The following is a 13,953-nucleotide window of genomic DNA, read 5'->3' on the forward strand; positions in this document are numbered from 1 at the left end:
GTGGGCACAGGCCAATGGGACAGCAGCCTGCTTGCCAGGAATGCTCCTGGCCATGTAGTTCTCACAGTAGGGTGTTTATCTGTCTAGTGTCTAGTGTGGCAAACCCTCGTCTACCATGTTCTTGGAATTCTACAGTCCATTGACAATAGAAGCAGGACAGACACTCTTCCCCAAGTGGTGATTGATCACAGCCTGGAGCACAGCCCAGGGGTCCAGATCATCCTTCCCAGTGGGTAACTATGACTGGCTGAAGAGCCTCCACCCACTCCAGGAACTCCATGTATTCCATCCTCTCCTGCAGGTTAGACAGTTGGAGTTGGCCCTGCAGATTGCACAAATGTATGATGGATGTCTCGCTACTACTGATGTCTTCTGCAGATCTGCCGTGCATGTCTGCTGCTGCTGTACACAGTACACAGGTGTTCCATGCAGTCATTGTTTGGCAACTCATCTTTGAGCATCTATAGGATCATATACAGGTTCTTTTCAGACTCCATGAAAAATAGTGGACAGGGCCTTTGTACCCATCCTCCTGTGAGCTGATTACAGCATACTCAAGTCCTCATCAGCGAAACCCAGGTCCTTTCTAGTGTTTGGGGCAGATTTCCTCTTCACAAGGCTCCACCCCCTGATGCCTCCACACAGTGCCCCTCAGTAAATGCTCCAAGTAATCCATCCTGTTGGCTACTCCCCAACTGAGTCTTCCTTCCTAGTGACAAGCTCCATCACTAAGACATGGTTGTGATGACAGCATCTGATGTCACAATCAGGAGCACTGGCCCTGAATATGATCTACACTCTCCTTACCCCATCCTGCCTGGAGATGAGCCCACAGGGCCACCTGATAGGCCTGGATCCATGTCCCAGGCTCTCCCACTGAGGATGGGGATAAAGAAGTATGAGCAAGAAGGCAGAATTTGTATCCTTTGGGTCAAGGAAAGCCTGGGTCAAGTCAGGAAAGCCTGGAGTCCAGTGAGACACACAAACCCTCTGTGAGTCCCATATAGATCACACGTCTCTATTGCCTTATCCTTCCATAGGAGAGCCTGTCAGCTTCAATGGATCAAGCCAAAGCAATAGCTTCTGAAAAACTCAAAACTTTTGTTAATTTTTTAAAAACTTTATTTAGTTATTATTTTTATGTGGTGCTGAGGGTCTAACCCAGTGCCTCACACATGGTTGGCCAGTGCCCTACCTTGGAGCTACAACCCCAGCCCTTATTCTGAATTTACTAACAAGGAACTCATAATTGCATTACTAATTAACAAGTATGGAGAAAGTATTTCATCCTTGTCCTGGGCTCCCCAGGCCTGCACTGTCATTGCCTCTCCAGGTGAAGTGATAATTGCAGCCCTGAGGGGAAGTGAGGTCACAGGAACACAGACCTTTATCTCAGGGTGCAGCTGCCTCCCTCCCTCCATGCTGGCTGTCAGGACCTCACACTGAGCCCAGAACCTTGCACACAAGAAGCACAGTGAGTTTTCTATTTCGGTCTTTTGTTTCAGCAGATTCAGTAAGGAAAGAAAGTCTGCAGGTGTGCTCATGTCTGCAGAGAAATCCTGGGGTAAAAACAGAGTTGGTGGGAAGGTCGACAAGGGAGAGGAATAATTCCTTCTTTATGAGCTCAGTAGTAAAAAGAGAAGTGTCCCTGACCTGATAGCAATTCTTCAGGGCTCCTAAAGTTATTTAATAAAATACACACTAAGATTATTTAAGAAAATTACCATTGATAGTGAATTGTCATTTTGAAGGGACTTAAGGACTGTAGTTAGCAACTAACATGCTCTTCACATTACTTTAAAAAACTCAGAATATATTTTAAACTGCCTTGATGGCTGTGTGTATAAGGCTTTCATGTCTATTTAAAGATAATCCTGTAAATGTAAGGATCACCTCATCCTGTGCAGAAACCAAGACCAGGGATTATTTCTGGAATAAAGTGTTCTTTCCCAACTCTACATTACAATCCACCTAGTGGACAGGAATTGTGTCTCATCCGAATCCCTGTGCTGAGATGGCTCTAGCGTGACTTCTCTCCCTGCTGAACATATAAAAGAAGGTAACATTATAACAATGACAACCGGACACTGGTCAGCAGTACCAAGTATATCTGGTAACTTCTCTGGTTTAATAATATTCCAATACTAATTACAAACTCAGGAAATTTTTCTTTTTATTTCAGTTCATTCCATGCAACAGATTTCACATCCTCCATCTTCTACTGTCATATCCTGTGTATTGAAATGTCCTCCACAAATCATCTTTCACCACTATCAGTTTCACTGATGTATCTATCAGTGCACAGAATATTTCAGTCTGAAATCACTGAGGGCTTCAGTTTTATCCTAAACTACTTTGTCAGATATTAATGACTCATGTGCCATTGTTTAAGAGCAAAGTAAAATTGTTGAATAATTCAGATATAGATTTCACTATTCTTTTATTCCTGGAATGATAATGTGAGCAACAGAAAGTCTGGTGGTCCATTTTCAGAATGCAGTGTTAAGCTTTAAAAGTATAGTGACTTGGGTTGTGAGAAAGGAGCCTGGCAGGAAAGCAGAGTGAAAAGTCACAACCAGAAAACACAGGACTTAAAACTCCATGTAAAAATTGATATTTGTCTGTTTATTGTGCATTTTGGTTTTTAATACGACAGAAATGTTTTTTGGTATTCTAAAAATGCCATTGCTTCTCTTTAAAATTTGGGTCAGAAATCCACTAAGATCTGATTTGTTGTATGGTATGGATGGTGATTGAAATTCCTTTTCCTATGTGATCAGCATATATCAGTTAATTCTGAAATATTAAATGCTAAATTATTTCTATGCATTTGCTCTCATTTTTCATTGCTCCTCCCAACTTGGCATAATGTGATCATCTAGGCCATTTTCCTACAAAGCATATTTCTCCCCATCAATATGTGCATCTTGAGGTCTTTACAATGCCACAGGTGCATGCAATGAAAGTTACTGTTGGTGTCAAAAATTACTTTAAGATGAGGAGCTCACTACGTTGCTCAGACTGGATTCCAGGTTCCAGTGAATCTCCTGCCTCAGCCCCACAGGTAACAAGTGGATATAGATTCTCACCACTGTGCTTGGATACAGCTATTGTTAATGAGTAATTTTGCTCATATGTGGAACTGTTGCTATCATTCAAAGGAAAATATGATGAATGAAAGAATAGACTCCAGAGATATGGTTATGGGACTGATGTTCTTATCACAGATTGCAGTAGGAATCCTGGGAAATTTCTCTCTGCTTTATTATCATTTATTTCATTTCTGCAATGAGTACAAACTGAGGTCCAGAGATTTGATTCTCAGGCACCTGATCATAGCCAACTCCTTGGTGCTTCTCAGTAGAGGAATTCCCCAGACAATGACAGCCTTTGGGTTGAAATATTTCCTCAGTGATTTTGGATGCAAACTAATTTTGTATATATATCGAGTGGGCAGAAGTATGTCCATTTTCATCACCTGCCTATTGAGCGTCTTCCAGAGCATCACCATCAGCCCCATGAACTCCTGTTGGAAGGATCTCAACGGAAGAGCTCCCAGGTACATTGGCTTCTCCATTTCCCTCTGCTGGGTTCTGTACATGGTGGTGAATTCCATTTTTCCTGTCTATATACTTAGCAAATGGAACAGTGTAAACACGACGGACAAGAGAGATTATGGTTACTTCTCTTACACAGGTCGTGACAGAATCACAGATTTATTATATGCAGCCTTATTTGTATTTCCTGAAGTTGTCTTTTCTGTGCTCATGATCTGGTCCAGTGGCTCCATGGTTCTCCTTCTGTACAGGCACAAGCAGAGGGTTCAGCATATCCACAGCATCAAAGTTCCCCCCAGATCCTGCCCTGAGTCCAGAGCCACCCAGAGAATCCTTGTCCTGGTGGGCACCTTTGTGACTTTCCACACCCTCTCCTCTCTATTACATTTATATATTGCTATTTTTTCCAACCTCATTTGGTGGGTGGTGGACACCAGTGACCTGATTTCACTGTGTTTTCCCACTGTCAGCCCCTTTCTTCTCATGAGCCATAAATCCACTGTATCCAAACTATCCAGGCTCTGCTTTGTCTGCATAAAAAAATTTAAAAATCTATGTTTGTGCTGTGGAAAACACCTACAATCACAACAAATTGGGAGACCAAGAGAGGAGGATCACAAGTGGAAGGAGCCTCAACAATGTAGATGCTGCCTCAAAAATTAGAAATTAAAAAGGCTGCAGATGACGCTCAGGGACAAGGCTGGGCTCAATCACCAGTTTCAAAACATAATTTAAAGTATTGTAACTACATAATTGTATCATTACTACATAAGTTACCTATTTTTTCACAAATGTTTAAGTGTTTCATTGTTCTTCACACTCAAAATATCAATAGAGAAATGGATGGAAGAGTCATTGTCTTTCTATTGCAAACCGTAAAGAGCACTGGGGTCCTTAGCTGGCTGACTGTGATACCCACATGGTCGTGGTGGAAGGAAACAGAGCTAGTGGTCCTCACCCTGTGCACAGCATGCCGTAGTCAGCCATCCTAGTTCCTGTCGCTGGAGGCACATGGAATTAATTAGTTCCCAGGCTTCCAGGTCAGTTGAATTACAACTTTTGACCAAGTGCTGCACTCCTGGAAAGATTGCCTGAAACAAATGCAATGTAAAAATGAGCGGTGGATTTTTTGGAAAATAATTCTCCTTAGCATTTCAGTAAGTTTATAATTACCAGAAAAGTTTTGTTCCAGAATGTTATTTGTTAGATAGTTTTGAAGAGACCTTGGGAGGACAGATTTAGCATCAACTGCCAGAATTAAGGAGAGAATTGTTTTTCTGCACAGTTTCTTCAAGGAACAAGGTAGGTTTGTCAGCAGTTCTCCTTAAAAGGTTTGTTTTCCTGTGTGTGGGTATCCTCAGTTGTGATGCAAACTCCTTTCCTGTGCAGTGTCCACCTGGGCCACTCCATGTCACCCAGATTGCAGTTTTCAGGAATAAGAGAAGCTGGTGGGAACACAGTGCTCCTGCTGCCTGCTGTGCCACAAGGAAGGAAGGACCTGGTTTCTCATCTAGGAGTTGCACCTGTTCTGCTGGGAGCTCTACAACTGTAGCAGTGTAATCGCACACTCTGACATGTTGTTAAAATATCCACAGATGCGTTTCAGTGCACATAGATAAATGGCCATGTCCTCACCTACACTCTTTTTTTCCCCACTGTACTGGGGTTGAACAGAGAGTCATTTAACCACTGAGCCACATGCCTAGTGCTTGTTTATATTTTTATTTATTTGTTTGTTTTTTTGAGACATGGTCTCACTCAGTTGTATAAAGCCCTTCTAAGTTTCTTAGGCTGGCCTAGAATTTGTGATTCTCCTGCCTCAGCTTCCCAACCACTGGGATTAGAGGTATGTCCCACTACTCCCAGCCTCACCTACAATCTTAAAAAGTAGCACTTACCACTCTCTAAGTCAGAATACATTTATATATTGAGGCTAGGTTGTATTCTCAAGAGAACCCATTTATATATAAACAGTGAAGTTGCTGGTTCAGGCAGGGACATGGGAAATATCAGAGCAGGACACACAGGTGGGGAACTGGGCTCAGAGTAAAACTGTTTGGATGAGAGTTCAGTGGGGACCATTTACTGTCATCTCTGGGTAAACTGCCACATTCTCCCAGGGCCAAATATTCCTGAGGACCAGTATGAGGACCAGGCTGCCCACTCAGCACAGGTCATGCCGTGGCAGTGATTAAAGATGAGCTGCACAGTGGACACCACCTTTTCTGGGTGACCTTCAGGCTGTCCCTAGAGAGCAGAACCACTGGTGTGAACTTGCTGTCCACCTGTCCTGTCATCTAAGTTATGGTCGCTGGTGGACAGTGGCCACTGCAGTTCTACACAGGTGCACTGCAGCTGTGAGGTGACATCGTCCTGGACAGCCATCACCTCTGTGACCAAAGTTCTGCAGGATTCTGGCCTGGGGGCCCTGGAGCACATTTAGGGGTGTGGGGCTGTGGTTACTTTCTGGGTGGGGCCACAGAGGGAGAAGGTACCAGTTCTATGAGGAAAGTACCCATTTATAGCAGTTTGTGAGCATTGTTACCACAAATACAGGTAGTGTGCTGTCCATTTCTCTTATTCATCTATTCCAGTGATAATGAGGTTTCTCACCTTTACTTTGTTAGGGTTCTGAATGATACTGCCTATCAAATAGTGAATGCACCTTGCATTTCCAAGGTAATAGCTCCTTGGTTTTGATGGATCATTTATCTTTACATTAATATTTCAGTTTTTAAAAGCAAGCTGTATTTATGAATGTTCAAGCATATAGTACAGAGTTCTAATACATCCCTGCTGCCAGTACAGTCTCCATAACTGTAACATCTGGAATCTGTGTGATCCGTGTGACAGCATCAAACTGGATGTAGATCATTCTTAGCCAAAGTCCACTGTTTACTTTGGAGTTCACTCTTTGTTGTACCTGCATATGTAACAGGAAAAATGCATAGTGTAAGGACCCATTTTGCTGTATTCTACTGTAGTGATCGCACCCTAATGATCCCCTGTTCTTTACCTATACATTCCTTCCTTTATCTCATGATTTTGGAAGATATCAATATGGCACCAACAGTAGCTCAGTTCCTGTGAGTCTCCTGGGCTATGTCACAATATGCTGGATGATATTAGGGCAAGAATGTGAGTGAGAGGAAGGGGTGACATGGTGAGGTGTATTCTAAATGTCTATTAGGCCCATTGGGTTTATCGTACAATTTACGTTGTTAATATCTTTGTTGATTTTATCTTTGGATGACCTATCGGTGATAAAAGTGTGTTAACATCACTAGGTAATATTTTATTGCAGTCTATCTGGAATTTAAAATCAAGAATTATGTACATCAGACACTAGTATGGCAATATGTAAATCAATGGATGTGTAACTGATGTGATTCTGCAATCTGTATATGGGGTAAAAATGGGAGTTCATAACCCACTTGAATCAAAGTGTGAAATGTGATATATCAAGAACTATGTAATGTTTTGAACAACCAACAATAAAAATTTAAAAAAAGAATTATGTCTTTTAATATGTCCAGACATTTGGGGCCGGTATATTTACTACTGTTATTTCTTCTGGTTTAATTGTTCCTTTACCAGAATGTACTGTCCTTCTGTGGTTAATTTTTGCTTGAAATCTGCTTTGGTTTCATCTGAGAATAGCTAGCTCTTCCTGATTGTTTTCAGATTCCATTTGTGTGATATGTAAATGTCCTTTTACACATTTCAGCCTGTGGGCATCTTTGCTATGTGATCAGTCTCTTGCAAACAGCATCCAGTTGGACCTTGTCTTTTGATTTATTCTGCTAATCTATGTCTTTTAATTGGGTAGTAGAGGCCATTTATATGCAGAGATAGTGTGAATATAAGTTTGTGCTTTCCTGACATTTTTGTTTATTTGCTATATTTTATTTGGTTTTGATTTTCATTTAGTTGTTTACTCTTATAGTGGGCCTCACCACTTGAGACCTATTTTGTTTATTCTAGAATTACTCTGTATGTAGCATATCTTTGAATATTCTTCATAGTTCTTGCTTTGTGGTCATGACATCTTTTATTTTAGCTTCATCATGCAATGTTTTAATTTCCCCACTCATTTTGAAACACATTTTTTTTTGGATATAGCAATTTAGCTGGAAATTCCTTTTTGAGCTTGGCATATGTCATTCTAGTCTTTCCTTGATATTGGTGTCTGAATTGAGAAGTCAAAGGTGAATCTTATTGATTTGCCACTAAATGTGACCTGATGTGTTTTTTCTTGCAGATATTAATATTGTGTCTTAATTTTCAGTGTAGATTATGATGTGTCTTGCAGTGTCTCTTTTGGCATTGTGTATTTGTGGTCATTTATGATTTCCTGTATGTTGATTCCTATCTAATTTCTTTTGAGAACTGTTTTATGTCTCTATGTCATTGTGTGAAGATTGTTGTTGATATTTTGGTGGGTATACATTAAGTTTTTAAAATAGTTTTGATTTTATGTTCAGTTCTATTCCTATCCAAATCATGGGTGGTCTTTCCATCTTCTACATTCTACTTCAGTATTTTTTCTTCATTGTTTCTAGTTTTAATTTTAGAGGTCCTACACATCCTGGATTAGATTTATCCATAGGTATTCTAATTTTTATTTTATTGTGAATGGATTCAATTTCCTAATTTCATTTTCAGTAGATTCATTGTTTTTTAATCTTTTATTGATTTTATTTGTTTTAAATAAACGACAGCAGTGGAATGCATTACAATTCTTATTACACATATAGATCACAATTTTTCATATCTCTGTATATAAAGTATGTTCACGCCAATTCATGCTTTTATACATGTACTTTGTTTTTCTGTTTTTTGCATTACAATTCTTAATACACATATATTCCACATTTTTTATATCTGTTTGTATATAAAGTATATTGTCACCTAATTGATGTCTTCATACATGTTCTTTGTATAATGATGTCCATCACATTCCACCATCCTTGCTATTCCCCTGTTCCTGCCTTTCCCTCCCACTCCTCTTCCTTATCTAGAATTCATCTAATCCTCTCATGCTCTCCCTCCCTACCCCACTATGAGTCAGTCTCTTTATATCAAAGAAAACCTTCAGCATTTGTTTTTTTTGTGATTGGCTAACTTCACTTAGAAATATCTTCTCCAATTGAATCCATTTACCTGCAAATGCCATGATTTGATTCCTTTTAGTGCTGAATAAAATTCCATTTTTTAAAATTCATTCATTCACTGAAGAACATTTAGGTTGGCTCCACAGTTTAGCTACTGTGAATTGTGCTGCTATACACATTGATGTGGCTGTGTCCCTGTAGTGTGCTGTTTTTAGGTGCTGTGGGGATAGTCCAAGGAGAGGAATAGCTGGGTAAAATACTGGTTCCATTCCCAGATTTCCAAGGAATCTCCTATTTCTTTCCATATTGGCTGCACCAATTTGCGGTCCCACCAGAAATCTATGAGTGTACCTTTTTTGCCAAATCCTTATGAACACTTATTGTTGTTTGTCTTCATAATAGCTACCTGGAGTGAGATGAAGTCTTAAAGTAGTTTTGATTTGCATTTCTCAGATTGCCAGAGTTGATGAGCATTTTTCCATATATTTGTTGATTGATTGTATTTCATCTTCTGAGAAGAGGTCTGTTCTGTTCAGGTCCTTGGCCCACTTGTTGATTGGATTATTTGGTTTTTTGGTGCTTAGCTTTTTGAGTTCTTTGTATACCCTATAGATTAGTGCTCTATCTGATGTGTAAGGGGTAAAGATTTGCTCCTAGGATATAGGCTCTCTGTTCACCTCACAGATTGTTTCTTTTGTTGAGGAGAAACTTTTTAGTTTGATTCCATCCCATTTATTGATTCTTGGTTTTAATTGTTGTGCTATAGAAGTCTTATTAAGGAAGTTGGGGCCTAATTCTACATGATGAAGTTTAGGGCCTACTTTATCTTCTATTAGAACAGAGTCTCTGATTTAATTCCAAGGTGCTTGATCCATTTTGCGTTAAGTTTTGTGCATGAGATAGGGGTTTAATTTCATTTTAATGCATATGGATTCCCAGTTTTCCCAGCACCATTTGTTGAAGATGCTATCATTTCTCCAGTGTATGTTCTTGGCAACTTTGTCTAATATAAGATAATTGTAATTTTGTGGGTTAGTCTCTGTGTCCTCTATTCTGTACCATTGTTTCTATCAGTTTGTTTCAGTGCCAATACCATGTTACTTTTGTTACTATTGCTCTGTAGTATAGTTTAAAGTCTGGCATAGCAATACCATCTGCTTCACTCTTCCTGCTAAGGATTGCTTTACCTATTCTGGGTCTCTTATTTTTCCAGATGAATTTCATAATTGTTTTTTCTATTTGTATGAGGAATGCCATTGGGATTTTGGTCATAAATGCATTAAATCTGTACAGTGCTTTTGGTAGTATGGTCATTTTGATAATATTAATTCTGTCTATCCAAAAGCAAGGTGGATCTTTCATCTTCTATGGTCTTCTTTGATTTTTCTCTTTATTATTCTGTAGTTTTCATTGTATAGATCTTTCACCTTTTTCTTTACATTGATTCCCAAGTATGTTATACATTTCTGGGAAATTTCTCTGTACTTTATTATAATTTAGTGCTTTCCTGCAGTGGGTACACATTAAGGTCCACAGATTTGATTCTTGGGCAACTTATGGTAGCCAACTCTTTGGTCATTCTTGCTAGAGGAATTCCCCACACATTGATATGCATGAAGATCTTATCCATTATTTTTCATGAAGCCTTGAAGGGGCCAGTGCTGCCTGGAGACATCCAAATATGAGCTGCTTAACCACAACTGCATTGCTCTATGTTATAGCAGCAGTTGACATAAATGGTAGAGCTCTAGAAGACATCAGCTGATCATAAACAGCAGGTAGCAGAGCAGATGTGAGATATCCATCAAATGTGTGTAATCCATAGGGTCAATGCCAAGTTTCAAACATGCAGGAGAGAACAGAATACTTGGAGTTCCTGGAGTGGGTGGAATCCCTGCAGCCAGCCACAGAGACCTGCTGGGCAGAATGATCTGGAACTCTGGGCTGCATACCAGGATTTGAATTATCAGCCCATATCTCAGGAGCTGGCCACCACCCTACAGCACACATCTTGGTCAGAGAGGCCTCTGCACTGATGTCACCAGCCTGGCAGAGAGGAAGAGCCTGGTGAGTGATTCAAGGTGAGTCTGAGAGCAGCATCTATGAGATGAGAAGAGACCATCAAGAGTCTGGGTAAGTGATCACAGCTGAAAAGGGGACACTGCAGAAGCCAGAGCCATGCAAGTATTAAAACGGTTGATGAAGAATGGCTCTAGGTGGCAAAGATAAATGGGTCCTAGCCTAAATGCCAAACCATCAGGAATCCTAATTTAAGTATATGTGATTCTTACTGACAGAGATTGCTGTGGTTTCGTGAAAATGAAAATTAAATGTGTTTTTCAAGGTGTACAAGGAGGTTTTTTTAAAGTCACCCAATGGCTCATTTTACCTTACTGAAAGTCTACACTAAATCTTCATGATTTCTAGGTCCAGACTCATAGTATCTCCCTGCTTGTTGTGTGGAGTAGGAGGAACTGACAGGAATCTCCTTAGTCCTGTGTGGGGAGAGAGCTGATGGTGACTGCTCAGGCAGCACATTTTCTCACTCTCAGCATGGTGCAGACAAGGGGGATAGTAATTATACCAATCTTGAAAGCATCACAATTCAAGGTTAATGGGGCCATTTATCTATACTGTGGAAAGGAACGTGTATGGAAAAGTGGACAAGGTTATTACAGAATTCTATTACCACCTGTAAGAGCTTTATATTTTTTTTATGTCAGATATCTGCTGATTATAGTGAATGCCCCATGTGGCATAGGAATCTGATTGTGGAGCAGGGTGTGAATGTGCAGGGGACATAGGAAAGCTCTTCTCCATCTATTCAGTAACATGTGAACCTAAATTTTTTTTTACCCAATATATTTTGTTAAATATATTCATTCAAATCAATGCAGAAATTCTAGTATTTTGACTTTTAAATGACCACATATACCAATTTTCATGAATCACTCCTATTGTAATATCATTTACTAATCTTACCTCTTTGAAATATTTTTTTAGATATTAAGTAACTCACATTTGTGTCTTCTAAAGAAGTGAATGTTTTGTTCCTACACTAAGCTCTTTAATCACGTATTACTTCTTGATATTCCAAGAAACAGTACATGGCCTTGGAATGTTCCAAAATTTCTGTGACAGTGGCCATTTAGTTGTGTTCCTAACATACAACCGTAGGAGTCATGGGCAGCTGTCCTGATGTGCAGCCAGTCCTGCCTCCTGCAGGTAGCTCACCGTGTGACAGGTGCCTGTAGGGCTAGATTTCCCTCAGTGCATCTGCAGTTATTAAAATATCAAAATGTTCCTTCAGAATTGACCTTGTACATAGAATAACTATTTACATCTAAATCAAAATATTTTATAATGAAAAGTTAAAAAGTACCATTGGTTTTGAAGACAATAGGAATATAGACAAATGAAAGTAAATATGAGCTGGATTGATAGAAGAACCTACTCACGACCTTTAGGGAAGCTTGCTTTTTATGCTATGCTCTTAATTAATGCTAAGCCAGTTTCAAGACCCCTCTGTGCACCTGATCAGAGTATGAATCTGGACAGAGACATAACATGTGTGTGTAGAAGTTCTCCTGTTCATCTCAGCCCCTGTGTTATATCATGAAGATTCAGGGATCACCATGTTCTGCCTTCACAACAGGGATTTATACACACTTCCTACCTTAAGTAGTCATGAATCTCATTAAAAACTGCTAGTGAAAATAAAATCTTAAGTAAGTTTTCACAGTGGTAACTCTGGAGTGTGGGCAATACTGGGTTTTGGTTGACAAGACACGTGCAGCCCAGGCCTCCTGTTTCCCTCCAGGACCCTCTGGCTGGGACAGCAGGGAACTGGCAGGATGGCAGCCAGTGATGTGGCTGTAGGTATCATCTTCTTGTCACAGACTGTGGTTGGAGCTCTGGGTAATTCTTGTGTTCTCCTCCATTACCTGGTCCATCACCTCATTAGGTTCAAGGTAAGACACACAGACTTGATTCTTCAGCACTTGATTGCGGCCAACTCGTTAGCTCTCCTGTGTAGAGGGCTAACAAGTTGTCCACAATCAGACAGTGGCAGCATTTGGAGTGAAAGATTTCCTCAGTGATGTTGGATGCAAGCTGCTTTTCTATCTTCACAGGGTGGGCAGGGGTGTGTCCATTGGCAGCACCTGCCTCCTGAGTGTCTTCCAGGCCATGAAGATTAGTCCTGAGAATTCCAGCTGTACAGAGCTTAAAGTGAAAGCTCCCAAATACATTGGTTTCTCCATGTACCTGAGCTGGATTCTGTACCTGCTTGAAAATCTTATAATTATTTCACATATGACTGGAAAAAGGAGCAACAATAATATCACAAGCATCAAAAATTATGGATACTGTTCTGCTGTTCATCCTGACAAATCCTCACAATCACTGCATGCAGCATTGCTAACATTCCCTGATGTCCTGTGTGTGGGGCTCATGCTCTGGGCCAGCAGCTCCATGGTGCTCATCCTGCACAGGCACAAGCATAGAATGCAGCACATTCAAAAGACCAGCTCCCCAGGTCCTCCCCTGAGTCTAGAGCCACCAAAAACATCCTCCTCCTGGTGAGCACCCTTGCATCTTTTTACACACTTTCCTGCATCTTCCAAATTTGTATGTTATTTATAATCCCCACTGGCTGCTGGTAAAGATGGCTGCAATAGTTGCTGGCAGTTTCCCAGCTGTCAGCCCCTTTCTGCTCATGAGCAGGAACTCCAGTGCATCCAGGTTCAGTCTGTCTGGAATAAGGAATAGGAAAATCCCTGATGTCAGGAGGAACATCTAAATTGTAGGCTTTGCACAATTCTTACATATTTTTTCATTTGTACTCCCAAATTAAAAGAATAGTGATACAGTCATATATCTAAGAATGACAATCAACACACATGTGCTTTTTTATTACAGTGTGTGCATGTGTGTGTGTATGTGTACCTGAGTATGTGCACATGTATACCACTTAGATTTGCTTTATTATCCACCCAATAATATTTTTGGAAAAATAGATGTAACAAATATAAATTTCAGACTCAAAATACCAGTTACAACAACAACCAAATTCTTCAGCATAAAATCTGCTTTCTTTATTTTACTTTCTTTATTTACAAGTGACACATATTTTTCATTTATCTACATATTATGTTTATTTTTCATCTGTGTCTTTTGAAGGAAATATCAAAGTGAAAAGTATCAAGAGCTTGTCTTTTGCAATGAAATGAGACATGTTTCATGTAATCTTGGACATGATGGGAAGCAAAGTCTACTAATGT

At 40.0% G+C, this 13,953-nt stretch overlaps 1 protein-coding gene and 1 pseudogene across 1 annotated transcript; both read left to right on the forward strand.

The window, feature by feature from the left end:
• Positions 1-3,170: 3,170 nt before the first annotated feature.
• LOC107160737 (vomeronasal type-1 receptor 4-like) lies at positions 3,171-6,000 on the forward strand. The gene is made up of 2 exons (XM_015507371.1): positions 3,171-4,058; positions 5,860-6,000. The coding sequence occupies exons 1-2, from the start codon at positions 3,171-3,173 to the stop codon at positions 5,998-6,000; spliced, it is 1,029 nt and encodes a 342-aa protein (XP_015362857.1).
• A 6,487-nt stretch (positions 6,001-12,487) lies between these two features.
• LOC107160738 lies at positions 12,488-13,335 on the forward strand (annotated as a pseudogene).
• The last annotated feature ends 618 nt before the right edge of the window (positions 13,336-13,953 follow it).

This window comes from Marmota marmota, unplaced genomic scaffold, assembly GCF_001458135.2.
Source record: "Marmota marmota marmota unplaced genomic scaffold, marMar, whole genome shotgun sequence".
NCBI lineage: Eukaryota > Metazoa > Chordata > Mammalia > Rodentia > Sciuridae > Marmota > Marmota marmota.